At 37.7% G+C, this 27,008-nt stretch overlaps 2 protein-coding genes across 7 annotated transcripts in view; one reads left to right on the top strand and one right to left on the bottom strand.

Annotated features, from left to right (window-relative positions):
* Positions 1 to 1,808: 1,808 nt before the first annotated feature.
* On the bottom strand, positions 1,809 to 26,368 carry DHRS9 (dehydrogenase/reductase 9). 3 transcript variants are annotated; one of them, XM_052675006.1, is made up of 6 exons: positions 26,234 to 26,368; positions 15,550 to 15,662; positions 4,708 to 4,997; positions 4,042 to 4,300; positions 3,083 to 3,246; positions 1,809 to 2,223 (listed from the first exon to the last, which is right to left on the bottom strand). In XM_052675006.1, exons 2-6 carry the CDS (start codon positions 15,609 to 15,611, stop codon positions 1,997 to 1,999), a joined length of 1,002 nt encoding a protein of 333 aa, XP_052530966.1. In that variant the 5' UTR covers positions 15,612 to 15,662; positions 26,234 to 26,368; the 3' UTR covers positions 1,809 to 1,996. The 3 variants fall into 3 exon arrangements, with proteins under 3 accessions (XP_052530966.1, XP_052530965.1, XP_052530964.1); XM_052675005.1 differs by lacking the exon at positions 15,550 to 15,662 and having other exon boundaries at positions 4,708 to 5,052; XM_052675004.1 differs by lacking the exon at positions 15,550 to 15,662 and having other exon boundaries at positions 4,708 to 5,055; positions 26,234 to 26,367.
* Positions 11,033 to 27,008, top strand: part of ABCB11 (ATP binding cassette subfamily B member 11) — a 45,165-nt gene continuing 29,189 nt past the window's right edge. For 2 of the 4 annotated variants that reach the window (XM_052674969.1, XM_052674967.1), the window contains exons 1-9: positions 11,050 to 11,167; positions 13,085 to 13,158; positions 15,061 to 15,163; positions 19,590 to 19,611; positions 20,957 to 21,004; positions 21,099 to 21,147; positions 22,826 to 23,067; positions 24,684 to 24,771; positions 25,683 to 25,816. In XM_052674969.1, coding sequence (XP_052530929.1) covers positions 15,088 to 15,163; positions 19,590 to 19,611; positions 20,957 to 21,004; positions 21,099 to 21,147; positions 22,826 to 23,067; positions 24,684 to 24,771; positions 25,683 to 25,816 — 659 coding nt within the window. In that variant the 5' untranslated portion in view covers positions 11,050 to 11,167; positions 13,085 to 13,158; positions 15,061 to 15,087. Of the gene's footprint in view, positions 11,168 to 13,084; positions 13,159 to 15,060; positions 15,164 to 19,589; positions 19,612 to 20,956; positions 21,005 to 21,098; positions 21,148 to 22,825; positions 23,068 to 24,683; positions 24,772 to 25,682; positions 25,817 to 27,008 lie in introns of all 4 variants that reach the window. The other 2 variants (XM_052674968.1, XM_052674970.1) reach the window with 2 other exon arrangements.

The raw sequence follows: 27,008 nt of genomic DNA, 5'->3' as shown, positions 1-27,008 counted from the left end.
TGCATAAGCTTTCCTGGCTATATATAGTCATCTGTAGAGCCTAGGGGACTGCTAAGACTCGTTAGGGAATACTAAACTACTGTGTGTTGTGTTGAAATGAGCAGGAATCTTTCCATTGATTTAACTGGGCTTATTTCAGACCTCTCTCTTTACTCGTGCACATGGAATGAGCTGTTATTGATAGGACTTGGTTTTTTTGGAACAAAGGCTGAAGAAACTACCTTGTGTTTAACAACTTGCAGGAACAAAATTCTTTGTTCTAGTCCAAGGGCAGCCTTATGGTACATGAAACAAATAAATTGTGTTTCAAATAAAAGTTCAAATTCTAGAAGCTCTGCTCTACAGTTTTTATGAAAAAAGCCTCTAACATATGATGACTGCTAAGAATGCTAACATATGACTGGCCCAAAGTCTGCTGGGCTCTTCTGATCCCTCTGCTCTTTGTCTGAATGTATAAGCAGAGCTCCTTTCCCCCACTCTTCATGCATACAAGTAAATGAGGTGTTTGGTTGCAGAGGAGAGTATGCCACCAGAATGTGGCTGTTTGTAAAAAGAAAGATACTTTGGGAGTACATTAAGCAATTGATATTTTTTCTGCATTTCTAATCTAAATAATATACTTACAGCAGGTGTGCCTTGCTCCAAATTCTTTTTGAACTTTACTTCAGATGTTAATCGCTGCAGTGCTGTAGTCTTGCAGCAGCTGACAGTGGACCTGTGGTCTGACAAGGGCTGATGTAAGTCAACCAAACTTCAGTCCCTAAACCTGATACAGATCAAAGCAGCCGCTGCCATTCTATACTTTATTTTCCTATTCAATGTCAGTTGTGTAACCTTGATGGAAAAATATAGTTTAACTTCTGGAGAGAGAAAGAGACTGTGAGAATGACACCAAGTTCTCTGCTAAGTTCACATAATGAGGGCCTGATGCTGCTGCTTCTGCAGGAGCCACAAATGTCAGTCATAGGGACACTCTGAGCTCTACCTGGGAAGTTAATGGCTCGTGAGAATTGGGTCAGGTGAGCCAGTAACACCCGAGACAGCTATGGCAGCTCTGACTTACACTGATTTTCTATTACTTTTCTTTATAGAAAAACATCTTATTTATTTATTTGCCTCGGTAGGAATAGTTAGTTCAGGGCTATTTACCTTAAATCTGCTTTGGAAAGAATGACTTTTTCAGATAACAGTTATAAATGAGATGACCGCACTGAGAATAAGCTGCACTGAGAAAAACAGGAAAAGTATTTTAGAAGCTTTAAAAAATCTAAATTGAAAACCAGCAATATTAGGATAGCCACTGGGTAGCTTGCTCTTCAGCTTGGCTGTGTTAATGCGAATTGATCAGCGTGGGGAAAATGTTTTTTTTGTCACTGGCCAATTTGCATGGGAGTAAGAAACAACTCCTGAGCAATATGCAGCTGCAGACTTGAGATTGGACCTCTGCATTCTGTGGCGACTTTGTCATGATGAATTGCAGCAGTGCCAGATCATAGCAGGCACTTGTGTCAGGAGCTGAGCAAGAAAAGAGCTGCTTTGCACCTCACAAAACACAGGGCCATTGTTGTTAAGCTGAAATATACAATGTTTCAGACTTGAAGTCTGAATTTAAAAAAAAAAAAACAAAAAAAAACAACTCAACAAAATACGTGGTTCTTAGTTACCTAAACTGCAGGTATTGGATTCCTGTAGTCATATCTATGATGTACTTTTGTATCTGTGGATCCTTTTGCAACACAGAGAAGACCTGGACATTAGAGATCCTAAGGATTTAGCATGCTGTACTTCAAAAACAAAAACAAAAAAGAAAGAAGTAAGGGTGGTTTTTCTTTATTTGTTTTGTTTTTAATAGTAGCAAATTTTGGAGAAGTAGCTGTATTTCTTACATTTATAGGACATGAGGGTGCATTTCAGGTATGGTTTGTACCATGTTAATATAAAAAACAGGTCGTGTGGAATCAGCCCTGTATGCAACAGGGAATATATGGACAAAGATTTAATTTCTATGGGAAACTGCAGGCTTTTCTCTGTTTCTCAGAAGTAAGAAGTCTTGTACATCTGCAGGCATTCTTGAAAGAGGAGTCCAAAACCACTTGGCATCCTGGCCAACTACATAATGGGCACATGGATGGAGGCTTGTTAGAGCATGCTCCATGCACTCAACGACCAGTGAGATGTCAGTGTTAAGGCAGGCATCTGAGAGCTTTTCTTTCGTTGCTGCATCTGTAAAACTCAAACAAAAGATCATTCAGTGACAGCCAGGAAAAGTGACTTTTAACTCTCTATCCCACGTTGATTTGTGAAATTTCACTAAGGAGTTGGTATTTCTTGTTTCTTGTTTTAGAAGAATTCATAGTAATTTCTGAAGATCAACTACCCTGTCCATAATGACCTGTGATACAGTTTACCCCAAGAGCAGCCTAGGTACTCTTCACTGTGAAACAGCAATGGCAAAATCGCGTAGGTATTCCCCAAGTAACTAGCAATGGTAGTATCTCAGAATAAACCTAACTGTGTAAGAGGCAAATGGAAATAGAAACGCTGTGGTGCTAAGTCTGTTGTAGTAAGGTAATTGCTTTGCAGAAATCTGTGAAATGCAACTGTACTAAAGAAACTTGAGGAACAAAAAGCCCAAAGACAAGTAGCTTCTGTACAAGAAAGTGTCAGCAGGCACCTCAGGAACTGTCTGTCAGACAATTTCTGCATGGCATCACTACTGCTGGGGATAGTAAAAGCAAAGGGAAGTTACTCCTATTTGATTACTAAATAAATAATAGTAACAGAAAAACACTGCAAGCACATTAGTTACATCACTAGATGAATGTTTTTTTGCCTTGGAGTTTGCTCAAAAGCTACATGCCAACGCAAATAATTAATCTTTAACTGAGATCTGAATAAAGTTTCATTGCACAAGTTTTTGTGTGAATAGCCATATTGTGATGCAGATGCATTTGAAGAGTAACTGTTAATATGCAGTCTTTTCAAAAAGTCATAGTGATTAGAAGATATAAAGCTACTTTGAAGGCTTTCTCAGCGAGAAATACATTGCTGCTTTTAGTAAAATGCCTGGAAATTACTTCACCTTTCTGAAAATAGTCCTCTCCGTATTGCTTTTTAGTGTCGGGGGAAAGCCGATTCCAAATAACCTCCTTCTCTTTCCGAATCTTTGCTAGATCCGTTAGCGGTGTTTTGAACAGCCCAGGTTGAATGCAGGAAACTTTAACTCCAAAAGCTTTCATATCTCTTCTGCAAAGACAGCCCAGCAATTTAATTGCATTAGAAATTCTTATTGATATGGTGGGATGTTTTTTCTGTACTGTTATTTCTGTCTTTACATTGCATGTCAACATCTAAGTACTGTGTGGAAAGCACAGGTGTGAACTTTCAGCCTATTATCCCTAAATGAGAGAGGGATGAACTCTCCTAACTGCTTCACTGAGTGTGAACATGTATGGACAATGACTGGCATATTGTATTTCATGTCCCAGCTCCCCTTCCAGTAGTTTGTAATTTGTCAGACTTGCCTGTAAGACCATCTGACTGCCTAAATGTAAGTATCCAGAGCCATTTTACATGTCTGAATGAACCCCTCTTGATCTCCATCTAATTCTCCAAACTGGTACAAGATTCTTCTGGCCACATCTCGTAATTGTCTGCTGTGTGTGTGTCTTATAAACACTTAGAAATAGGACATACGCTTATAGGAGATCAGGTTTTTCCTGCAGAGACATCTCAGTTCCCTTGAGTGGAATCTCCTCTCCAAAAAGGCCCCCATGAGTAACTAAATTACAAGAAGTTACATATAAATATACAAAAATACCATCCTAACAGGATTTGTATCTTAGATTTCAAAAGTGACATAATCTATGCTGAAAAAAAGGTACTTTCAAGAAGACTTATCCCAAACTTTATAATATATTTAAGTTTTATATCAAGTGTCAGACATGTAAATCAGCTTCTATTCTGCATGTGCAGGTTTTCAGTCATCTGTTAGCCTTAGAAAATGAAGAGTGGTCTTTTTCTTGCAGGTGAGTGTTATACCTTAAGCTGTCATTAAATCCTTCTACCCCAAACTTTGAAGGGCAGTAGCCTCCACCACAGAATGCTAGCCGACCTCCAGTACTGGATACATTTACTATCCTTCCCTTTGCTTGTTTTATCAAGGGAAGCATATTTAATGTCACATTTATGAGCCCAATTAAATTAACTTCAATTGGCTCTCTAAAATGCTCAATATCCAACCAGTCTGTAGGAGCAGTTGGCCCCATAATTCCAGCATTGTTAACAAGTCCCCAGAGACCTGCAAGGAAAAAAAGAAGAAAGTTAGGAAGCAATTTTTACCTAATGTGGTAGATTAATTGAACTGTGTGTGACTTTACAGGAGCAGTGATGGACCAAAATGGAAATGAATCTATTCTGACTACTAATTGTTTTTTGTGGGCGGAAAAAAATTCTTTTGGCTGAAAACTTGGCACATTTTTGAGAAAACACAATTCAAACAAATTGTAAGTCATTTTACAAAGAGAGGAAATGTCACGTGGAAGTTGGAATTTAGGATTAAGTACTGTGGTATGTCATAATAGACCAGATTTAAGGCTCAAAGTTAGCAGTAATTAGAGTAAACAGTGAACGTATCACACTAATTTGGGGAAAACTCACTTATTTTATCTAAAATTTTTTTATGAAGGCAAATGGCCTGGCGCTTACCTTCTGACTGGACTTCAGCTTTGATCCACGCTGCTGCTTTCTTAATGCTGTTTGAATCTCTCACATCCAGCAGCACTGTCTGAAGCTGATTGGAAGTTGCAGCTTGTAGCTCCTTGGCTCCAGTTTCAGTCAGGCAGCTGGCTAGAACACGGAATCCCTTTTTATCAAAAGTCTTTGCTGCCATATTTCCAAATCCTGTGTCACATCCAGTGATGAATATATATTTGCCAGTGAGGTTTGCAACTTTTGCCCCATTTCTTGCCTTCCAGTACCACCACAGAGAGCTGATGCTGAGAAAGAGTAGTATATAGAAAAACATTTTTACTGAAGTCTTCTGGACTCGCTCTTCTGAAATGAAAAAGAAAAGCTGATAGTTTTAAAGGTATAATTGGTTGTTGTTTTTTCTTTTCCTCGAGTTGGATAACTGCAGCTGTTCAGAGAAGTGGGCACGACACAGAAGTTGCATCTTGTTTGTGCTAGAAATACAACTAAAAATCCTTGAGCAAAAAAGAGAACTTGAGATATGTTGTAAGAGAGTTACACAGCATAATGTATATTAGTAGGTGCTACTGTGTCAGTCAGCTCCCATCAAACATACCTGGCAGAAACACCTTCTGGAGAAGAGTAGCAAAAATGAAACATTTGCATCGAAACCTACAGAAATGTTTGCATTTAGTGTCAGTTCACAGAAAAAGACTGGGACAGCTGATAACAAAAGGTAAACCAAGATCAGCAGCACACAGAATCATCCTTTTCTATGGATACTTCAGTAAGTTTAGGCAGTAAAAGTGATTTACTTTCTTTTACTAAAATCCTCTGTTGTCAATGCCAGACTCTTGAGAAGCAGTGCATCTGTATTTGTTTCAGGAGCATCAGCACTGCAAACCATGTTTGGGAAGAGCTCCCTACCTATGGTTGTGCTCCAACTGACTTAATAGTAAAGCTGTAAGTGGCAGCTGGTGATGGATGAAATTCCACTTAAAGAAAGCAATTCAGTTACATGTCTTCATAAACGCTTATGCCCAGAAAGCAGGAGACACCTAGTGCAATCTGCTAAAAAAATGATTTGAAATTGATGTAAGAGACTGCAGATCTTTACAAAGCTTACCTACCAGCAGTCCATCTCTGCAGGGCAAGGTGCAAAGAAGTTTGCATTTACAATGGCCAAATTCTCCTCTGGCAAAAAAAATTTAAAAGGAAATTGCAAACGTCTGTCATGTTTTTAAGCACTGTGATAGGAACAGGGACGTTGATATTATTTTCTGCAGATAGAGCTGCTTTCTGCTCTGACACACAAGATTTTTATTTTATATGTTTCTTCTAAAAATATTTTGAAACACATTTTAAAATATTTTTATTTTAAAAATAATTTATCATTCACTGTTTCAAAAGTGTTGAAGTTGAATACAGTATCACATTATTTTCCCTTGCAAGCACTGTGGCTGCTTGTGGTGCTTGCTTACACCAACAGGTGTAAGCTCCGTGTGCGGGCTGGAAGTGACCCACAGTGTTGCAAAATCTGCAGTGCACATTTGCTGGGTTTTGTTGCTTAACTTCCTTTGCAGCATCAGTCTAGCAGAAAGCGAAGTGAAGTAATTAGGCAGCTGCTCTCCCTGTGTGGTGTTTCACTGTTGCTTTGTTAGGACAAAACCTAGCAGAGCGACTGGTTTCCATCCCTTTCTTCCCTCTTTACTTTTGCAGCTCCTGCCAGCCCTGCCTGCACGGCCGCAGCCCCACCGCGTGCCCACGTGCCCTACTGAGCAGTGAGGTGGGAAGCTGGGGCCGCAGCGGGGACAGCCCGAGGGAGCAGCGGGACGCAGGGCTGCGTTTCTTCACGTGCTTCTTCAGCTGTGACACAGATGCTAAGTAAAGGGAGAGCAGGTTAACGTAAGAAAAGCACAGTTTGGACCTGTGATCTGGTCAGTAAATAAAAGTAACGGCCAATCCAGCTAGGCTGCTGGAAGACAAAGCTCAGCCAGGCGTTGTCTTTTTTTTTTCCACAGAATCAGGCACATGTGCTAACATGGGACAATTGGCGGTGCAGTGTGAGGCTAAATTCTGGTCTCATGGTTCGTCGGTGGGCTGATAAGACTTTTTATCAGATTAACAAAGTGCTGTAATGACAGTGTTTTAAGAGTGCTGTGTACAGGCTGTGTTTCCAACTCCAGCTTACAGGTGAGACTGCGAGGTGCAGCGCTGACCTTCAGGCAGCAGATCTAAGATCTGCAGAAGTAAGCAAAAAATCTGTGTTTGTTTCAGGAGCCACAAACAAAAGGAGCACAAAAACAAAAGGCTAAATCAAGAAAAATTATATTTTCCTTTAGTTTCCTGGAGGGACTGGGTCAGAAGCCCCCAGAACGTTCCAGAAGCATCTAGGAGAGCTGAGGTGCTGAGGACAGGCAAGCCCATGTGAGATGCTATCCTGTGAGAAGAACAGCTGAGGTAACCAACAACTTTCTGAAAGGTTTTTGTTTTACTTTCACTGCATTGAATTGATAAAATTTACAGGTTTTGTTGTTTTGCTTCTTGAAGTCTTGAACCTGCCTTTGCTATTTTTATTTGCACAAACGTTTGAAATGGCAAAAACACCAGCTGCCAAATTTTGATTAGGCCAAAGGGACAAGCAAATGCGTGTCCTGCTTCAAGTATATTTCAATAGCAGGTGGCGAGAGTAACTATAGAAATAGAGTAAGTAAGTAGAGGTAATTGCCTTGCTGCCTGCCTCCTAACCTGCTTGTGGGAACAGCTCTAGACATTGTTTTGCAATTCCACGATACTGTGTTTTTGTGACTAAGACATAAACACAGTATGACTTAGTGAGGCTAAACAGACTTAACCATGGAAGAAGAAATGTTTCTTTAATTCTGTGTGCTAGCTTCCCACCTGAAAGCATCCACCGGACAATCACCAGTTTGGACTTTATACTTTCCATAGCAAGGGAAAATCACACTCACATAAACAAGCCCATTTACCCAGAGGTACTTTCCTTGTTTCACTGTAAGAAAAGTGTCAACAATTTGCCATTTCATTATGAAGAAATGTAATCTGTTTACAAAACAGGAAGATGGTTTCTTGCCAACAAAGATCTTTTTGTTTGCAGCAAAAATGATAAAACCCATTGAAAGAGGAAGTCTTACTTTTGTCTTAGGTGCAGAAAGCAGGTTTGTGCGTAGAATACTTGTTAAAGATCTTCTTTGGAAAAGGTAGTAACTTTTTCAAAAGATTTACGTAATTTCCTTTTTAATAGCATAAATCTCAAATCAGCAAACTCCATGTAAAATTCATTCTGCTTTGTACAAAATGAATGCTATGTTGTGTTTGTATAAATGCTGTGTGCCAAGAAAAGAATGAAGACATGGAATGTGGGTACTTTCCAACCTGACCAGCTTTGTGCCTATATTGATTGTTCCTACAGCCTCCTAAATCCTCTAGGTTTTGCCCTGATCAGAGTCTGAGAGAAGGCTGTTCTCTTTTGGCCTGATTTTGTTGTCTGTGTCTTCTGAATATCTTTATTACTGACATTTCTTTTTTTCAAATGAATTTTGTAAACAATATGTAACAATGGATGCTCCAGTAACAGGTGTTGAAGTTTTCTGACTAATGTTTCAGTCTGCAAACTGTATCAAAACTGCATTTTAACTAAAATTTCCCTTAGTTCAGGGTACCAGAAGAAGGATTGAGAGTTCGCTTCAACTTAATATTATTTAGGTTAAAAAAAATGGAGCGAAAAACAGTAAGAAATATGTTCAAACACCTGGAGAAATAAAGATGACAACAAATTGGTTTGCTTTGTTTTTAAAGGATCGGAAGAAGGGAAGATAAAGCACAGTGCAGAAGCAGAAGCATACTATAAGGTTGAGGTTTGCTTTGTACTTCTCACCATCTGAAGTGCTATATCAGTGTATGTGGCACAATTCAGATGGGGATATTACACACAGGAGAAAGTCATCTCATGTTTGGCTCCTTGGCCTGGGGACTACTGTATGCTAGCTATAAAAATTAATTTGGTTGTGAATGCCTACCAAATAAATTAATAAAGCGTCAAAAGCTATTTGCTCCATGCTTTCTGTCCAGCAGACTAGTCCAGACTGCTTTATTTGCATATGTACCTCAATCACAAAACACTGAAACAAGCTGAACATCTGACACCTCAGTCTGCAGTGGCAGATTGAATCTATTTACCTGGTAGAAAAGTGTAGTCACCTGCTACTGTGAGCATACAGTGCTAAATTTCTGATTATCTTTATGAAGCTTTGGAAGTGTTTTTTATTCAATTGCTAGCTGTGTTCTACTAGCTCTGTTCAGTACTGTGATAAATATCAGTATGTTGTAGACTGCAGCTTGAAGCTGAGGAGTCCTCTGCCAAAAGAGCACTTTGACTTTAATTTCTTACAGAAATTATCTGCTCAGGAATAAATAAGAGTCATTTTTATTCACTTTTCCCTGTGCATTGCTGGAAAATATCCCGAAAAGAGGGTAACTCTGATAGTATACTGGCATAAACATCTACTCAAAGAAGAATCAATTATTTTACTGCAGTTGGCTCAATGAATTGTAATCTTTTTCTTCTTGCGTAAAGAAGTGTAAGAATGTGTGAACTGTAATCAGAATGTGTGAACTGTAATCAGAATGTGTGAACTGTAATCAGAATGTTTCCCCTTCAACGCAGGGCAGGACGAGGGGACTTAACCTGACACTACTGCTTATGTTTCATGAAGTAAATATCTACTGCCTATTTTGGTTTGGAGATCCTGCATGTGTTCTCAATCAGAATGCAAGAGTGGGAGCATCTGTTCTCTGTTCCTTCTGTTGCTTTCATCTTTCAGTGAAGCATCTCTGGGATTGAATTTAGCAATAGAGAGTTTTCTCTTCCTAGAACATCAGAAGGTGGCAAAATGCGAGAAAGATGGAAGGTACTGCAGTTTTTCCACTTGTAGTTGTAAATCAGGAAGGTGACTCTGTATTACCAAAACTGAATGCTTTGTGTTCTCTACCTTCCATGCACAGGTGGATGATTTTTCAGCATGCATTCATTTTTTTCTGGCCCGTGTCATAAAGTCAGGTTAGAATTTATTAATCTTCAGGACTTTCTATGTTAATAAGTTGAGAAAAGTGGGGATTTAGTGGAGCCCTTTGCAAGAACTAAGGTGGTGTTAGCTCCAATCCATCACTGTCTTAATCCACTTCACTAGCAAAGCCTTTAAGTGGAAAGACTGAAGTAATTTGTGTATAGTTTAAACTGTACTCTGGCTCTGTAAAACCAAGACTGAACTGGAGATGCTGGACAGATGCTGGACTGTGTTTAAGTGTGACTTTGGTTGAGTGCTTTGGAAAGGAAAACTGGTGCAACTGTATGACCTTTGGACACAGTGGTCCTGGAGAAATTGCTGGGGGGATAATGAAGTGGATATCTTCTCTGCTGTATCATTTTCCTTCCATCCAATGCGCTTGTATGCCCTGCACTGCATGGAATTATTTTTTCTCATGATTCTAATGTATGGTGGATGAAATAATCAGTTCTGTGATGTTATCTCAGATATTGTTATTTACCAAGTTATGCAGTGTGCATTAGCAAAGATGTAGACTTCTTGTCTACACTTTTTGTTATGAAAGTGGGAGATGACAGCAGGTTTGATAATGCTGTTGCTAAGTGCGTGGGACTGATTCTAAACTAGAAAAATAGAGTTCGGGTGAGCTATGTTAGATCCTGAGGCACTTTTTTGCAGGAGGTTTGTCGTGGGAAGTCTGAGGGCACAGACCTGAGGGGAAGCCAACAGTGACTAAGATTAAGGTGTTACCTTTCCATCTTATCATATCAAACAAAGATCTCTGTAATGAGAACTGATTTCAGAGGAGAACTAAACCGTACTTATTATTTCTCTCTAAACCCTGCAGATGTCATTGGTTGGGGCCACAGCATTGTCCTCACCAAAGTCCCTTATTGAATAATCCACCGAGAGACCATCTCCAATGAGAATTCACTATAGCTAAGTGTTTTCCTTGCTTAAAAATATTCATCTTTTAAAGGAGGAGTTGTAAAAAATTTCATAGCTGTGGAATTGGGGTGAGCTGTGGATTAGAAACCACGTAGCTAATACAGTAATTCTATACTGTGATATAGCATAAAATGAAGTTATAATAGTCTCTTTCCATACATTCGTTGTGAATAATTTTTTTTTTTTTTTTTTTGGTAAGAGAATTATATGGTCTCTTCATGTATAACTGCTTTCCAAGAGGTCTGACTTGAAGTTGTGAGATTACATTAGTCAAATTTAAACCCGCCGTTAAGTGTCAATGAACTGTAACCAGTGTGACCACAAGGTTATTGACCCAGGTGCAAATAGCCAATGCTCAATTTAAAGATGGGTTAGAGTAATGAAAACATGATGGGAAGTGTTTGGGTGCTTCACTGATTGAACGGGATTCTTCCAATTTTCTTCATGTTCTCTCGCAGCCACGGGTGAGTAACGTATCCATCACATTTAGTGTGTCATAGATTACTGATGAAACTTCTTGAACTGAAGGGTGCCTGTGTTTTTCCTTCAAAATAATCCAAGTTGAATGCTAAATTTAATCTGCGCAATTAGTGTTTTTTGAATTGGGACTATGATGGATAAATTGTTCAAGTTATATTTTGAAGCAGTGTGTCTTTCTGCATGTATGCTGTCATTAATATCTGATCAACCAGGATTTAAACAGAAAAGGAAAGACCGTAATGTCAAATGAGGATTTATTCTGCATAAAGATCTGATCTGAAAAAGATTTCAAATGGTTTTGGAGAAGGTCTGAATATAGTTTTATTCTATAGCATTCCTTTGTTTGCGTTTTCAAATGATTTCTCTTTAAAATCTGGATTTTTTCCTTAAATATAATTGTTTATAAAAACCCCAGCAGTCATAACTTCGCTGATAGTGGTAAAATGCAAATTCACTTCAAGGGAATTTTCTGACATATTCTCTGTTGCTATTTTTTATTTAGCACTCTCGGGTAGATTGGATGATGTAATCTTCTGTTATCTCTGATTTTTGTTATCTAAATCACTCTTAATGGAGACATCAGCATCATAATTTTTCAAGGTGTAAATGGTCCCCATATGAACTTCCAGACCCAAAGGAATGTTGTTTCAATATTCTAATTCAGCATGCTATTGTTCTGTATTAATGTAAGGTAATGAATGATGCCTGCTGGCTGTGGTAGAATATGGATAATATTTTATGTTCTGAACCTCAGGAAGGAAAAAGTGTGTTTTCTTTCAGAAATGTGGAACAGTCACGTTTTTTTTTATTAATTGACAAATTTTGACAATTCCAGAAAGTTTAGCTGTAGGGAGTGTTTGTAGCAAGAATCCCTACTCTAGTCATTCATTTTTTTTCTCATGTCTCACTTTTCCCATTTAAGACAGCATCAGAATTCAGACTAAAAAAAAAATAAAAAATGGTCATATATGTCATAATGTTAAAATATGGTGTCAAAGCAAGCACTAAAGTGAGACTTCCCAGCATCATGCTCTATGCCAGCATTGAAAGGACAAATTGATTTTTACAGTGTTCTATCACAAAATTTTATATAGATGTTATGATTACAAGGTCAAATAATAAATACTTAAAAGAGGATGAGGCAGAGAATGACGGGGCTTTGCTTTACTTCTGCCATTTTCATCAACCTACAGCATGACATCGTCTTTTATCATTCTGAAACAGAAATGCACTTTTATTTATTTTATAATCTGGGTAACAATTTCAGTAACACTGACTTCAGTGTAAAATCAGCTGTTAGACCAACTTTGTACATTTCCATTACTTGTTTGCTAAACAAAGCAAAGCAGTGCTTACTAGATTTAGGAACAAATTACGGCTTCTGCGTAAGGACAAACTGCTGATAAAATTACCATTGTGATGAACTTTTGTAGTAGAAAACTTGTGTTGTTGATACTTCTATTTGCTGTGATATTAACTGAGTGAATGATGATTTAATTTTCTGAACAAAAGTCTGTAAGTAATAAAAATAGTCTTTCTCACACATAATTTTCTTTAAAACTTATAAGTTTTGTGTTGCTTTTTTTTTTTTTTTAAAGATGAACTAAAAACATGTATCCAGGATTAAAAGGCTGACAAGCCATAGGCTCATTGCATATTTAAGCTGTTTTCCTTAGAATTACTTCACTGTGAAGTGTTGGCCAGTCTCTGCTACCATTGTCAAACTTGTTATATTTTGTAAGTGGAGCAGAGAGACCATGTCTTGGGATCTCTAGTTCTAACCTCTCACCTGAATTCATGCTTAAAATAAATAGTCTTGACAGTGTGATCATTGGGAAAACTGCCAGAAGTGAGCTCACTGAGAATCTTCCTATGTTGTTTTTTTTTTTCCTCCCCTCAAGGTACTTCTGCATCTTTAGGATTGTTTGAACAAGCAGTTTTTGGAGATCTGTCTAAGACTACTTCAACTGATCAGGTACAGCAAAAGGCAGGGAGGAGAAAGTAGAACAAGTTTTGTGTTTTTACTGGAAGACTGAATTAATATATATTTTTTTCCATTTGGGGAAAATTGTCACTCTCTTCTTCAGTGAAAGCTCAAGTGACATTAAACTGCCAGGAATGTATGCTCACTCTATGGGAAGCTATGTTTATTTCAATATTAACTGAATGGTCTTATCTGGAAATTCTTTGTTAAATCCTTTCCCATGTGCTCAACACAGCTGAGTGAAATGCAGATAATGTCTCATGTGAAACAGCAATATGTGTGTGATGCTTTCCTTTCTAGTTGGAAGCAGGTTGTGTGTGTTTTCTGTCACATAAAACAGCAAAATGTGAACTTGGCAGTGCACACATGCTTGAGACTTTAACTAAGGAAGTAACATAGCCTTGTTTGACCCAGTTACCATCTGTTTGGGGGAACAGGAAAAAAAATTATTAAGATTATAAATTATTTCATTGTGTGTGGAGATGAATAATTAAAAAAAATCCCAGTAATTTTACTTTGTGAGTGACTGTTGTAGTCCTGATCAGATTTTTTGCTGTTACAGTGGTGATTTGGCTTTATCCATTTCCTTAAAGAGAGAATTTGGTTCACAGAGCAGGGCATCGTATAGTGTGAGGGGATCAGGATTTACTGACATCAGTCAACAAACATGGATCAACAAATTCTGCTCATCAGATACTTTCAGGCCAGAAAACTACATCCACAGAGCAGCAATCAATGATTTAATGTCTGAATTAAGAGATGTATTGATTGCAGTTCTGCAGATACCTGTCTTGCTTCTGGTATAGTTCTGTAATATTGACAAAAGCAAGGATGGAATGGTGGATAATATATTCACTAAGTTTGAGCATGATGTAAAAGTAGGATAAGCTGCAGATATGCTGAAAAACAGGACTAGAATCCAAACTTGTCTAAGCAAACAGAAAAAATGGGCTGAAGAATGTGAGATGTTATTAAATGCTGATAAAAGCAGACAGGAGTAATCAACTGTGAAAATACAGTTTGGAAAACAACTGGCTTTGAAACAAATTGCTTTCAAAACATGAGTTTTTTTTGTGGAACACGGACTGAATCAACAATGTGATACTTTTGTTAAAAAAAAAAAAAAAAAAAAGCCATATATATATATCATACTGTGTTGTGTAAACAAGAGTATAATCTGTGAGACATGAAATAGTCTTTCTCCTTTGCTCAGTGTTGGTAAGACTCAGTACTGTTATACACTCATCACTTCAAGAAAGAATCTGGAGAAGACCAGTGAGGGTTATCATAGATTTGGGAGATACAGCCAACAAAGGAAAATTGAATTGAATTGCTTTATTCATACCAACAGGGAGACTTACTATCCTTCAAATAAATAACAACCTATTTGCAAAGTGGAAGAGAACTATTTTTTCCCTATTGCACAAGAAGCAATGGGCTTAAATTCTGACATGTAAAATTCAAATTAGACATTAGGAAGAGTTTATTTTAGCAGTAAGGATTGCTAAAATAAATCGGAACAAGATCTGTTATTAATATCTTGGGCTGTAATCCATGGATGGCATCTACAGAAAACCAATAGTTGATTTTAATATGGCCATTGATGGTGAGAGGGCTGTTTGCATCAAACTGCAAAGCCCACTGGGGCAACTCATTTAAGGCAGAGGTAGTACTGAAGCTTTTTAAAGGAGTTGCACTTTGGGCTGGCTTGGACATACTTCTCTGATGTGTTTTTCTACTGTAGTTCCACTTTTAGAATTTGCACTGCAATCAGTGGCATTGCCTTGTGATGATGGCAAAACTTGAGTTAAACAGGAGTCTAATGTAATATAGTTGTACTTTCAAGGACTGATGCTTGCTAATGCTATTTTTCTCCACTCCCCTTCTCTTAAGGATTTCTGATTTGATCATCTAACCATCATGTCTAATCCTGTTATTCTGCGTAGCATGAAGAAATTGGGAGAAGATAACTATGCTTTTGACTTGGACGGTAAAAGTAAGATGTTTATTCTTCAGTCGCCTGATTTTATCAAGCATAGAAGAGGTGGTGGGTGGTCTAAGTGGAGCTAATAGTCATATAGAATACAAAGGTAATAGTCTGTGGAATAAATACAGTTATGTGGTACCCGCTGCTGTTCTGTGAACCTACAGGTGTGCTGTCTGCAGAGCCTTTCTGAAAAAGCTGTTTATAACAGTTTCTCCCTTTGGATGATATTTTCTTATCACATATTCAAAATGTCTACCTAATTTCTTAGGTATCCTTAGGTACCTAGGCACTGCCTACTCAGTGTCTTGGTGTACAAGTAAATGGATAGAAAGCCAGGAACTTGTCTTCCCTGGTTTTTAGAGGTTCTTTCAATAAATGTATACGTGCAGCCATACCTCTTTAGGCAGAATACTGAAGAGATATTGCTGTGTGTACATCTCATTTCAAGAATCTGCATTCTTTTTCTTCATCAGAGTTTTTCCTCTTCCATTTTTCTCTGGTAATGTGCCTTTTTCCAGTTTGTATATGCAAATGCAGCAAGAGTAAGGTAGGAGAAAAAATGAAGAGAAATTGCTACATAAATATTTTGAATTCTGTTTGTAAGACTTGAGAAGAGCAGACAAAGGGAGAGGCATTGCAATTTTATGTTAAATGCATAATGCATAGCAAAGCCATGCAATAGCACATTAGGGAAAATAAAGTGCAGTACAATTCGATGTACATCTGTATCTGCACCCTATGTAGAGTAAGAGGGGTCTGCAAGAAGATTCTGTAACTCAAGTATCACCAGATTGCCTAAGTAAGCATCTAAGCCTGTATTTTCAAAATCCCTGCCAGCTGTGCCTAACTCTGGATTTCTTTGAGCTTTCATTAAAAATCTTCTCCCAGGGAATAACAAAATGCTTGAGGTCATGCAAAAATAGCCCCTGTAATAACGTGGGCCTTACTGGGATTTACAAATATGGCATTCACTCCCAGTTACACCTGCTTCATCAAAAAAATAGGTGGTTTGGGCAGGCTCTGAACAAAACAGATTGATGAGTAACTTTTTATCTTGGGTTCTCTTTTTTCTTTTACTTCATCAGGTTTTTAGAGCAGTCAAATGAGATAGTGATGAAGACCATAGGGATTTTATTTTATGAGAGATTACTGAGAGAAAATTGAACTGTGTTCAGACTAACATTCAAAGGCAGACCTTCTTGGAGGAATTTTTCATTAACAAAAATATCAGAAGAGAAATCACACTAATTTGCGTTATGTTAAATATTTTCTCCCCAGCTTAGATGACATCTTATGTTTATGGTCCTCCTTCAGCAACTTTTGTTCTGTGAGAACTTTACAGTGATGTTTTGTAGACTAAAATTGTGGCTTGCAGAAGAATTCATCACATAACAACGTATATCATGAAATTGCAGCCAATAATTGAACTTTTTCAAGACTTACTTTTTTTTTTTAATAACACACTTCCTCAAGCCTTTTTCCCTGCTGTATGGCAGTAGAGTGTACCAGCAGTGATCAGTGATCTGTCTTCACTTTAAAATACCTAGTAGTTGCTTGTTAGTGCCAAGTCTGGATTTCTAATCTGCTATAATTCACTGTTTGAGTTTTGCTCTCAATCTTTATCTGAAATATGACATATTATAGAACTGTGAGTGTGATGGTAGCATCTGAAGACATTTGGAGTATTCGGTCTGGCTCTGAGCTTGATTGCATTAATTTTTGTTTTGTAGAGTTTGTCAAAATCTTCAAATATAAAAGCAGCTGTTCCATTAGCAGATGGTACATGTGATTTTTTTGGTCTTCATGTGCAAAAGGTGCTATGTTCCCACCTTCTATCTGCCTGTACTAGTCAGATAATTCTTCGGTTTTAACCATCCTTGTCAAATGCTTTGCACTTTGCAGAAATTATTGTCCTGTGTTAGCTAATCTCCTTCCAACAGAGTCAAGCGTACGCTTTTGCTGGGAACTTCAAATCTGTTATAACTGCTTCCAAGAAGACAGTGTGGGAAATTATTCTCTTAGTAGCTTGAATGTATTCCTAAAATCAAGACTGGTATGGCAGATTATGCAGCTGATTTTAAAATTTGCAATAGAGCAGCAGAAACCACAGCTCTATGATTGTGACAGAAATAAACATGAACGTATTCTGGAAGTCCGATCTCTTCCCCAGCTATTGCTACCCCAGCACGCTGCCCTGCATCCTGCTGAAATGAGCAGCTATTTGTGTGCTGAAGCTGTACAGACTTCCCACTCCCTTTCCCTGCAGTGTTTTGAATGTTTAACTGAGGCTGCTGGCTGAAGGCAGTTTCAGTTCTTGGAGTACTTTGAACTCTAGTATTTATTGAGAGGGAAGTGAAAAGGCAGTGAACAGGTGAAGGGGTATATCCTTCTTCTTCAGGGACAGAAAACTTTTTGCCTGTTCTAGCTTCTCAGAAATTTTCCCAGATAGCTAATATTTATCCAGTTGTGCTGGAACAGTTGTTCCTTGTCTATTAACTTGTCTAATGTAGTTGCTGCTTTTACTTCTTCTGGGACTTCAACAAAAGACTTTCTATTGGGACCAAACCTCTTCTTTTTACAGCCAGGATTTTTTTTGTCTTATAAAGTGTTGTCTCTGGTTTCTCAATTTCCTTGGAAATGCAGTCTTCTGCTGAATGTAGCGAGCAGTTCATTGAATTGTTAGAGCACCTTTCCAAAAGCAAACATTGGTGCTTTAAAATGCTCCTGGCAACCTGCTGACTGATCTCTTCTGCCCTATAATCTCCAGCAAGGTTTGTTTCAATAACTGTCTCTTGTACATATTACTAAGTATTAGATCTTTCTGGATCAACAGCAGAACACTGCAACTGTAGGTATAGTTAATAGCCAGCTTTACTTGGGAGCCCTTTGGGGGTGCTTTTTCATTTGTTTGATTTAAGTATCAGATTTCCTCAGGCTTACTTTTTACCATGTTCACATAACTGCAGTAAAGCCTCAAATTCTTGACCACCTTCTGCAGCTTTCCCTAGATTCTGTGCTTCTTTCAAGCTGAAAATTTTCCTAAAGCATTCAAACATTACCGTTGCTTTTTCCCTAAGGTTAATATGTTGTTTAATTGTCCATACGTATTTTTTGCTTGCTATGAAAATCATACTTTGTTCTATTTTTCTTATTTTGCAATTGTAACAGTGAACTATTACATGTTTCTTTCCTTCAATTTAAGTACAGATAATGTATTTAAATTGAACTTACCAATTGTACTTCCGAATTTTCTTCATGCATAGAAACTGTTGGCAAATGAAAGCTGTACCATAGTTCCTTTTTCTCTTGAATAGCATTGCTACGCTCTTGTTTCCCTCTTCAGGTTTATAGGTTAAGATTTCTTTACCTTTAAAGCATGCTTATTTTGCTCTCTAAATCAGTTTCTATTTCAGCAGATCTTTTGTTTTCTCTTTAAAATCCCTCCCAGCAGCCAGCTTGTTGTTTGTGTGTTTGTGTGTGTAATACACTTGGCATTACCAACCTGCAGAGGAAACTTCCTCTAAGGCTTTTCTTATTCTATAAATCCTCAAGGAAAGGTTTCAAACCATTACAGCTGTCACCAGCTGCCAAACTCTAACAAAATGAGAACAACAATTTTTCTTTCTTTTCTAACACCACATTATGCTTTCTAATAATAGTTTTACGAGTATGAATCCTTCTTTGAAATGTCTGGGATTCATAGGATATACTTATGTAACAAACAGAGCAGAATGGAATCATTATTTGATAAAGCCAAATAAAGTTACTAACCCCTAAAAGGAGTTGTAATTAGATGTGCCTTCAATCCCAAACTCAGACCACTTATTTCTAGCATTGCTACCTTGGAAAATGCAAAACCATTTAGAAACTAAGGAGCTGCCATACAGCACAACTGTATCTTGTAATATAATTCAATTTCTCTAAGTTATGGTTTTTCAGAATGTATCCCATTGTCTATTCTTACTCTCTAGGGGCACAGGTGCCCCTTTTCTGCAGGATCTGTTGTTGGAAGGCAAGAGCTTCAGCTCCTCCTCTCAGAGAACGCACATGGGCAATGAGGCAGTGTCCAAGTGAGCTACACAGCTGCATACTGGCAAACAGTTTGCAATGAAAATATGTTGACTTGTGGCAAATGTTTAATTGGTGATGAATAACGTATTTAATGAAACACACTCTGTCATCTTGGGAATTGAATACTTGAGACTATTTCTTCAAGAGAAAATAGGCATAAATAGGTATTAACTTGCCAGGGCATTTTTAGACTTTTGTCAATTCTTCTCCCTGATTGGATATATTAGAGGGAATAAGATGCTTTATGACTTAGGAGCAGTCAGATCCCATGGGGTTCTAGGACTTGTTTTTCATACCTATGGAAGATGGTATTTGTGAATGATAATTGTTATTAACCGGACTGTGCGTTTATTTTCCCTAACAGGTAACAGCTTCAAGAAATCAGAGTAAGTCGTATACACAAGTGCAACAATCAATATTTCTAGGAAAACTCAACAAAGTTAATATCATCCAATCAAATTGACACACTTATAGAATATAGGGTATTTAATAAGAAGCTATTCTCTAGGAGGAAATCTGCCTTAATTAAGGAATATGAATTAGCCTTGTTTGCTTTCTCTTCAGGCTTAACTTTTAGACCGTAAGTGTGAACAAATTTCTGACATAATTAAGATATTAAGATTTAAACCATAAACTTCTAGGCAGATAATGACTTAGAGATCTTGATCTTAACTATGATCTGAGATGTGAATGGGGATAAGAGGAAGGCCTCTTCCTAGATCCTGGGACAACTCTGTAGCTGACTGGAAATGCTAGTGGGTATGTAATTCATGCCAGCTATTTCTGGCACACTGTACGCAGATAGAGAGCTACTCTTGACACAGGGAAGGGAGACCATCTCTTAATTTTTGTCCTTGCTATGTTGCCCATACCAGAGAGCACTCACCCAGAATTCAAAATCTACTATGGTCCTTTCATTTCGATGGCCCTTTATTTCGAAACCCAAGCTCTCTTGGAATGTTATAGAAACAATGGAATCACAGAACTGTAGGGGCTGGAAGGGACCTCTAGAGATCCTTGAGTCCACCCACACTGCAAAGCAGGCTCCCTAGGCCAGGTTGCACAGGTAGGCATCCAGGTGGGTCTTGAACGTCTCCAGGCAAAGAGACTACAACTTCTCTAGGCACATGGAGTTCTAACACACACGTATGAAGCTTCCTTCAGGCTTTCCAGGTTCTGGTTACAGCAAATACTACTAGAATTCATCTTTCTAATAAAAAAATATCCAAATACAAAATTCCTTACTTCTTTATAAATGATGGTGATAGTTATTATACTATGGATGCTGTCCATTATAGTACAAGTAGACATTTAGAGTTTTATGGATCATATAGAGCAGCAGCAGATAATGCTAGCACTTAAAGAGAAGCTGTGTAGTGGTGTGAGATTCTGCTGCTATATGGAATGTGGATGTTCAGATAGTGTAAGAGGGAAATGGAAGAAGGCTTCTCTGTCTTAAATAAGGACTTAAATAAGCCAAAAATAAATAGTGTTTTAAGGAGCTGATTATGCAACAGTGCATAAAGCTTTAAATCATTTTAACCTAACCTCTGTTCAACTCGCTAACTAAACTTTAAAATTACCATAAAATCACTGATTCCAAAGAAATCTGAAAGAAACAGCTTGTCTCTTTAAAACTTCTTGGCAAAATGTCTCAAATAATATGTAATTTCAGAGAACTAACCAAGAGAATAGAGGAATTAACGTGAAAAATTATCCTTTCTTTGCCAGAAATTTCTATGCATATGAAGAACCTTCTGTTAAGAAGAAAAATGATAAGTGAGTTAAGTTCAATTCTGTGTACTATCTTTCCATATAGAACAGAATCTGTACTAAATGCAATTTTGTAATTGTATGTTTTCTGTTCTTGAAGGTCATCCAAAAAGAAAGAAAACGTCATTCGTGTTGGCTTCTTTCAGCTGGTAATGAAAGCAATGGATATAAATGTCTGTGTGGTTTTGAAGAATAAATGGTAGTAATGTATACGGTGTTTTGGAGAATAGCTGTGAATAAGTCGAACTTGTAAGAAATTAAACCACTTGGCATGAAATTCTACTATTCAGTAGGAATTTAATGGAACTATTTCTTCGTTAGCTGAGTATTAATTACCAGTATCTGTGTAATAATTATCTGTTAAGCATGTTATATAGAACCTGCAGGTTACTATAGAAAACTTGGAAATGCACAATGCTGTGTGGTATATGTAGCCATAGGTGGTATATTTGATCTGTCCTGGAGAGCCATAGAGTGTGTCACAATTTTGAAATAAACATAGTAGAGAAACACCCAACCCAACAGCATGCAGCAAAGAGATTTTTAGTATTTTTTATCACATGTTGTTTATGCAAGTAGCCTGTAATGTGTCCAAACTAAAATGATCCTGAATAATATTGGACACAAGCAGTGACATCCTGCTTGTACTTTACCTGACTAGGTATCTCAGATCTTAGCTTGAGAGAACAGTCTGTTCATGCTTGCCATTGTGGATGTTCTCCAGGTCCCCAGGGGTAGAACTGGGGCGTTCCTTTCTGCCTTTTGGCTGTTGCAGGATGAATCACAAGTCTTTCCATCTCTAGGAACTAGCTTTCTGGTTTGCAAAACAGTGATAGTGTGCTTCCTTTTTTTTTTTTTTTTTTTTTTTAATTTTTTTTTAAGAAAGACCATTTGTTAATTTTTCTTGTATGTTGACTTGTTTTTCCTTTTATCGTGTTTCTGTCCCAGTAACCTTTTTGATATGTGTTCCAAATTCCTGCCCCTTCTTCTCTCAAACACATTATAACACCTACAGAACCTAAACTGGTTCTTTAGCTGGCCAATAGCATTTGATATTAATATTCTGTAAGTACAGTTTAGTCTATGTATTTATGCCTGATTTTAACCCGAGAATCAGACTTCACACGATCATGACCAAAGTAATTTAGGTCACTGTAACTTAACTGAGTAACCAGCTGTGTGTGCATGCACTTGGCCCGTGTAAGCACTAGTGATTAGCTCAGTCCCTTTTTTTACTGCATGCTAAGTCATGTTTCTATATATTTCTCCTAAATTAAGAGTCAGTGCACAATTACCCAGTTCAACCAATGCAATTTAGGCTATTAACTATGAGAATTTGTTCTGAAATTTTGAAGTGGATTTCTACCACAGCACCCAGTTTTGAGAAATTGCATAGTTCTGTTCAGAGTCTCTGCAAAATGTCCAGAGGCTTTTTCATTCCTTCCTTCTCCCTCTCTCCTTTCTCACGGGAAAACTGCAGAGGTGACTACATATGTGGATTATAATTACTGTTCTTAAGATAGTCTGGAATGATGATAATGTGGAGTGATATTGCCTTATTAATATTATATGATAATACTCTATGATTCTATACATTCCTTCACATGATCAGATTCTGCTGTCGAATACTTAAAGGGAGTTCATCATAATTTATGAGACGGTAATTACAGGTACAATTCTATTAGAGTGGAGAGAGATATTTCTCTTCTCTCTATATTGAAGAAATGATGACTCTTAAGAAGAAAGGATTTGTATCTGATCCACCTGATTAATGATTTATCAGCATACAAGCAGCATGAGACCATATTTTTTTTCCTGTCTCTTTAGTTTCGATTTTCTTCACCTCTGGAAATTTTAATGATGGTTGTTGGTAGCTTCTGTGCTATTCTTCATGGAGCAGCCCAGCCAGGCATGTTGCTCGTGTTTGGTGCAATGGCAGACACGTTCATTGAATATGACGTTGAAATGCAAGAGCTTAAAAATCCAAATAAAACATGTGTAAATAACACCATAGTGTGGATTAATGGTACTGTTCATCAGAATGAAAGGAACAGCACAATAAGATGTGGGTAAGTAGTAGAAATGCTTGTTTCTTCTACTGTGTTATTGTGGTTTGTGTAGAATGTATTCTTACAAAAGACCTGGCTCAGCCTTTGAAGTTTACATGGGTAAAGGAGGGATGGTTCTTGCTACAGAGTCTTGCTTCAGAGCTGAAGGGAGAGAAGTCCAGCTTGGGTCTTGATCTTTCAGCTATAGATGTCAGCAAGGATATTCTTTGATAGTGATAGTGATGATAATGTATGCCTGCGTGCCTCTGAAATCACTGATGTGTTTTCTTTGATGACCCAATAGGTAACAATGACTTCTGGACATTTTGGTTAGCACTAAGGTGTTTATCTTATAGGTACCAGCTGGCATCTGAGCAAGTCAACTAAACTTTAGTCATTGAAACGTGCACTTCTAGAATGCAATTCGTCTTGGCTTATGGGAGATGTCTAAGGCAGGTCTGATGAACTGTCCTTTAAGACTGCCTTTTTCTTTCTTTTTATTATAATAAAGACAGTCCAGATGAATCATTCATGTAGACATACCTGTTGACAAATCTGAACCTGTTAACTGTTCTTAGGGCTTGGTTTTCAGTACGTTGTTCCAAAAGTTCTCTAGTCATTGAGTAATAGTAGATTAGGTGTATAATTAGAATTAAAACTTACTTCTTTAATGATCTCTGAAATTCAGAGCATATGGGAAGTGATCTGCATTCCAAAATGTAGGTGGCTGGAGCCAAATTATTTGATCCAAGCTGTCCAAACCAAACCCTGAGAAGGGACTGGCAAATATAATACAGAATTTGCTACAGACCTCTGCTCCTCTGAAACACCAACTAGCTATCAGGCAGGATACATAAAAACATTTAAAATGGTGCTAAGTATTTATGTTAAACACCTGAGTTATTTTCATGATTGTATTTTGCTGGAAATCAAGTCAGGTACATACTTTCCCTTCTGGCTTAAAATGGGAGAGTACTAAATTCTGGGCCTACAGAATAAACTTGATCTCTGCAGAATGTTTAAAAAATATCTAAAAGAATATCCAGTAACTAACCAAAATGTTTGTTTCAAAGTAGTCTAAGTGTAATACCAGCAATTCAGTGCACTTTACAGATATTAGGAGTAATTTGATAGAACTATTTCTGCTAAAAGAGATGATCACTTGAGGTAAGCAGGAAAGTAATATCTGAATATGCTTCAACCGCCCTCATTTCTCCCTGTAGAACACTGCTTAAATTTGACTGTTATTCATTGGTATAATGGTACAAAATAAGGTAATTCAACATCTAATGAAAATTTGCTTGATAGGTGCTGCCTAAAACACCTTTCTTACCTGTGCTGCTGCCAAACACACAGACCTGTGGGGCTTCTCATCTGGCCCTATCACACTGTAGGGCTGTTGCAGGATGCAAGATTTCCTGGTACCTGCCAGCTCCCAGCCATGTGCCACAGGAGTATCAAGCAAACCAGCACCTGCTAACAATAGCCTCAGGACCAGGAAATTGCTTCTCGTAGCAAAACAAACTGACTCGCCAGCTGACTTGACTCTAAATTTGAAGACACACCACATTTGAAATATGTGAGAAACTAAAAACTGTATTGCTAATTCTTTTTTTTTTTTTTTTCTATTTTTTTAGACTGCTTGACATTGAAAAAGAAATGACCACTTTTGCAGGTTACTATGGAGGAATTGGTTGTGCCGTACTTCTGTTAGGATATTTCCAAGTCAGTATTTTGCTCTCTATTTTGATTTCAAGGTTTAAATCACTAAATAATTAAGTTTGTCATTACTGTATTCCCTTTAACTGCTTAGTCAACATCGTATTTTAGCAGGATAGACAAGCCCAGTTCTAAACCTATTGGATGAAATATTTTAGGTCTGATTATCTGAGACTTAGGATTTGTTCATGCAAACCTTAGTACACAGATGCATTTAACCCAGTGAGATGACTGCGTGCTGCTGCTTTCACACCAGAAGAAATATTTGCTTGAATGTGGTTACTATGGAAGCCGCATGCTCTCCTGCAAATAGCTAAAGGGCATGCAGTTTCCCAAGTAGGCTAACTTGAGCTCTGTGTTTCTGCAAGGGAGATATTACAGGGTGATAGAGTAAAATTGGTGTTGGAATAGAATCACACTCTGTATGTTCTGTGTACTGATTCAAACCGTATGACTGAGATAAGCTACAAGCTTGGACAATTCCAGTACAATCTGCTTGAATTCACTGCTTTTGAATCTTTTTATAATCACGAGAAGCACTTGTTCTTTTTTCTAAAAGCTGAGTGCTTTGCTGAGGTAGAATGGCTTCCGTACCTCCATTATTTACAGCAAATGGACAACTGTTTTCCTATGACATTTATGTAACAGTGCAGACTGACCTTGTCAGTTCTGTCAAAACAGAGATAAAAGTTTCATCCAGAGGCTTTAAGAAATGTTGGATTATTTAAAGATCGAGATCATAAAATAGCCCAATGTCTGTATGTGTAGCTAGTATGTATTTTACCTGATGCTGAGCTTATTGATAGTCAAATTACTTTTTTTTCTTTTTTTTCCATGTTAGCCAAATTGCTTTTTCCTGTTTGTAGAAACTAGAAAGACTTCATTGCAATTTGTTAACTGCATTATACTCTTCCTAGATCTGCTTTTGGGTTATGGCTGCAGCTCGTCAGATACAGAAAATCAGGAAGGCTTATTTCAGGAACGTTATGAGAATGGATATAGGCTGGTTTGACTGCACGTCTGTAGGAGAACTGAACACAAGAATTTCTGAGTAAGTAATTTGGAAAAAATATACTACATAGAACATTTGTGCACTTCCAGACACCAGAGTGCCAATTTAGGCGTTTAACAAACATCTTCTAGTACAAAATAGAGAGCAGGGACGAGGCTAATTTTCTCCCAGGTGTTGGAAGTAAGTGCTATGCTACAATTATGTTTCTTTATTTTATTTCTTTTTTTGTTTGTTTCTTTATTTTTGCTACCTCCTCCTTTGTCTTTTCCTGTACCCAGCCCTTTCTGAGTCTCCCATTAGGCTGCCAGCACGTATTCCTCTGAGGTTCGAGTTAAGGGTTTCAGCCTTCTCACTTAATGGAAAGGAAAATTGCACGCAAACTATGCTCTTGGCTTTTGAAAGAAAAGAGTGAGACTTGCTTAATCTTCTGCTAAAGCAGCAGTTACAAGCACTTACCTTTAGAAATCCAGTATCCAGGGTAGATGGAGAAAACGTCTGGGTAAACGTTTAGCTCTGAGAAAAGCTGACTGTAAGGCTTGCTTCTTTGCTTTGTAGTTCCTGTTTACTTAAAGAAGCTGCAAGATGAATATGCTGACTCTAGGTGGCTCCTTGTGCTCTGTCTTGCCTGCATAATAATAGGGACAGCTGCAAAAGATTTTCTGTAGTTGAAGGGAATTTTTTTGTCTTTACTTTACTTTACAAGTAGTAACTATGACTTTCTGTGTTGTTTTTCTTGTTTTTCAATGAAGAGGAAATACGAAATGTAATTGGCTGTGAGGAATATGACTAAAAAGGTGAAACAGACACGTATTTCTTGAATAAATAACACCCGGTTCACTGATTGTTAGGATAACACTTTCTTGAGCCTTCTAAAAGCTTCCTGAATGCAAAAAAAAAAGTTCTTAAGAAAATGTAAGCATGTTATTGAACTCAGCACTCTCACATTTCAAGTAGAGGACCGTACTAATAAATCTGCACCTTAAACATCAGTGCCACTTTCTCCTTTTTGTTTCTAGAGCTCCCGGTTCGCCTGTTCTCAGGGGTGAGAGTAGCCAAGAGCAGCAGAAGTGTAATGGCTATTTTGTTTTGAGATGTTTTTTCTGTAATGACAATATGTAAATGAGACCAAATGAACTCTGCAGCTGCATGGAGTTCGAATTATGTTAACCATTGCACTGCTCTCCCACATGTGACACAGCTGTCATGGTTTCCCAATACGTCCAGCGATACT

The sequence above is a fragment of the Tympanuchus pallidicinctus genome, unplaced genomic scaffold, assembly GCF_026119805.1.
Source record: "Tympanuchus pallidicinctus isolate F22 unplaced genomic scaffold, pur_lepc_1.0 scaffold15, whole genome shotgun sequence".
Classification (NCBI taxonomy): domain Eukaryota; kingdom Metazoa; phylum Chordata; class Aves; order Galliformes; family Phasianidae; genus Tympanuchus; species Tympanuchus pallidicinctus.
Note: the sequence above shows the minus strand (reverse complement) of the source record. Positions and strands in the feature narration are given on the sequence as shown.

What these genes read in the sequence shown, in the direction of transcription:
- DHRS9 (XM_052675006.1), bottom strand. Translation starts at nt 15,611, where the DNA reads ATGCAGATTCTTGAAATGAGATGTACACACAGCAATATCTCTTCAGTA. An exon ending in GGATTTAATGACAGCTTAAG is followed by an intron (nt 3,247 to 4,041) that starts GTATAACACTCA and finishes CTGTCTTTGCAG; the next exon opens with AAGAGATATGAAAGCTTTTG. An exon ending in AGAGGACTATTTTCAGAAAG is followed by an intron (nt 2,224 to 3,082) that starts GTGAAGTAATTT and finishes TGAGTTTTACAG; the next exon opens with ATGCAGCAACGAAAGAAAAG.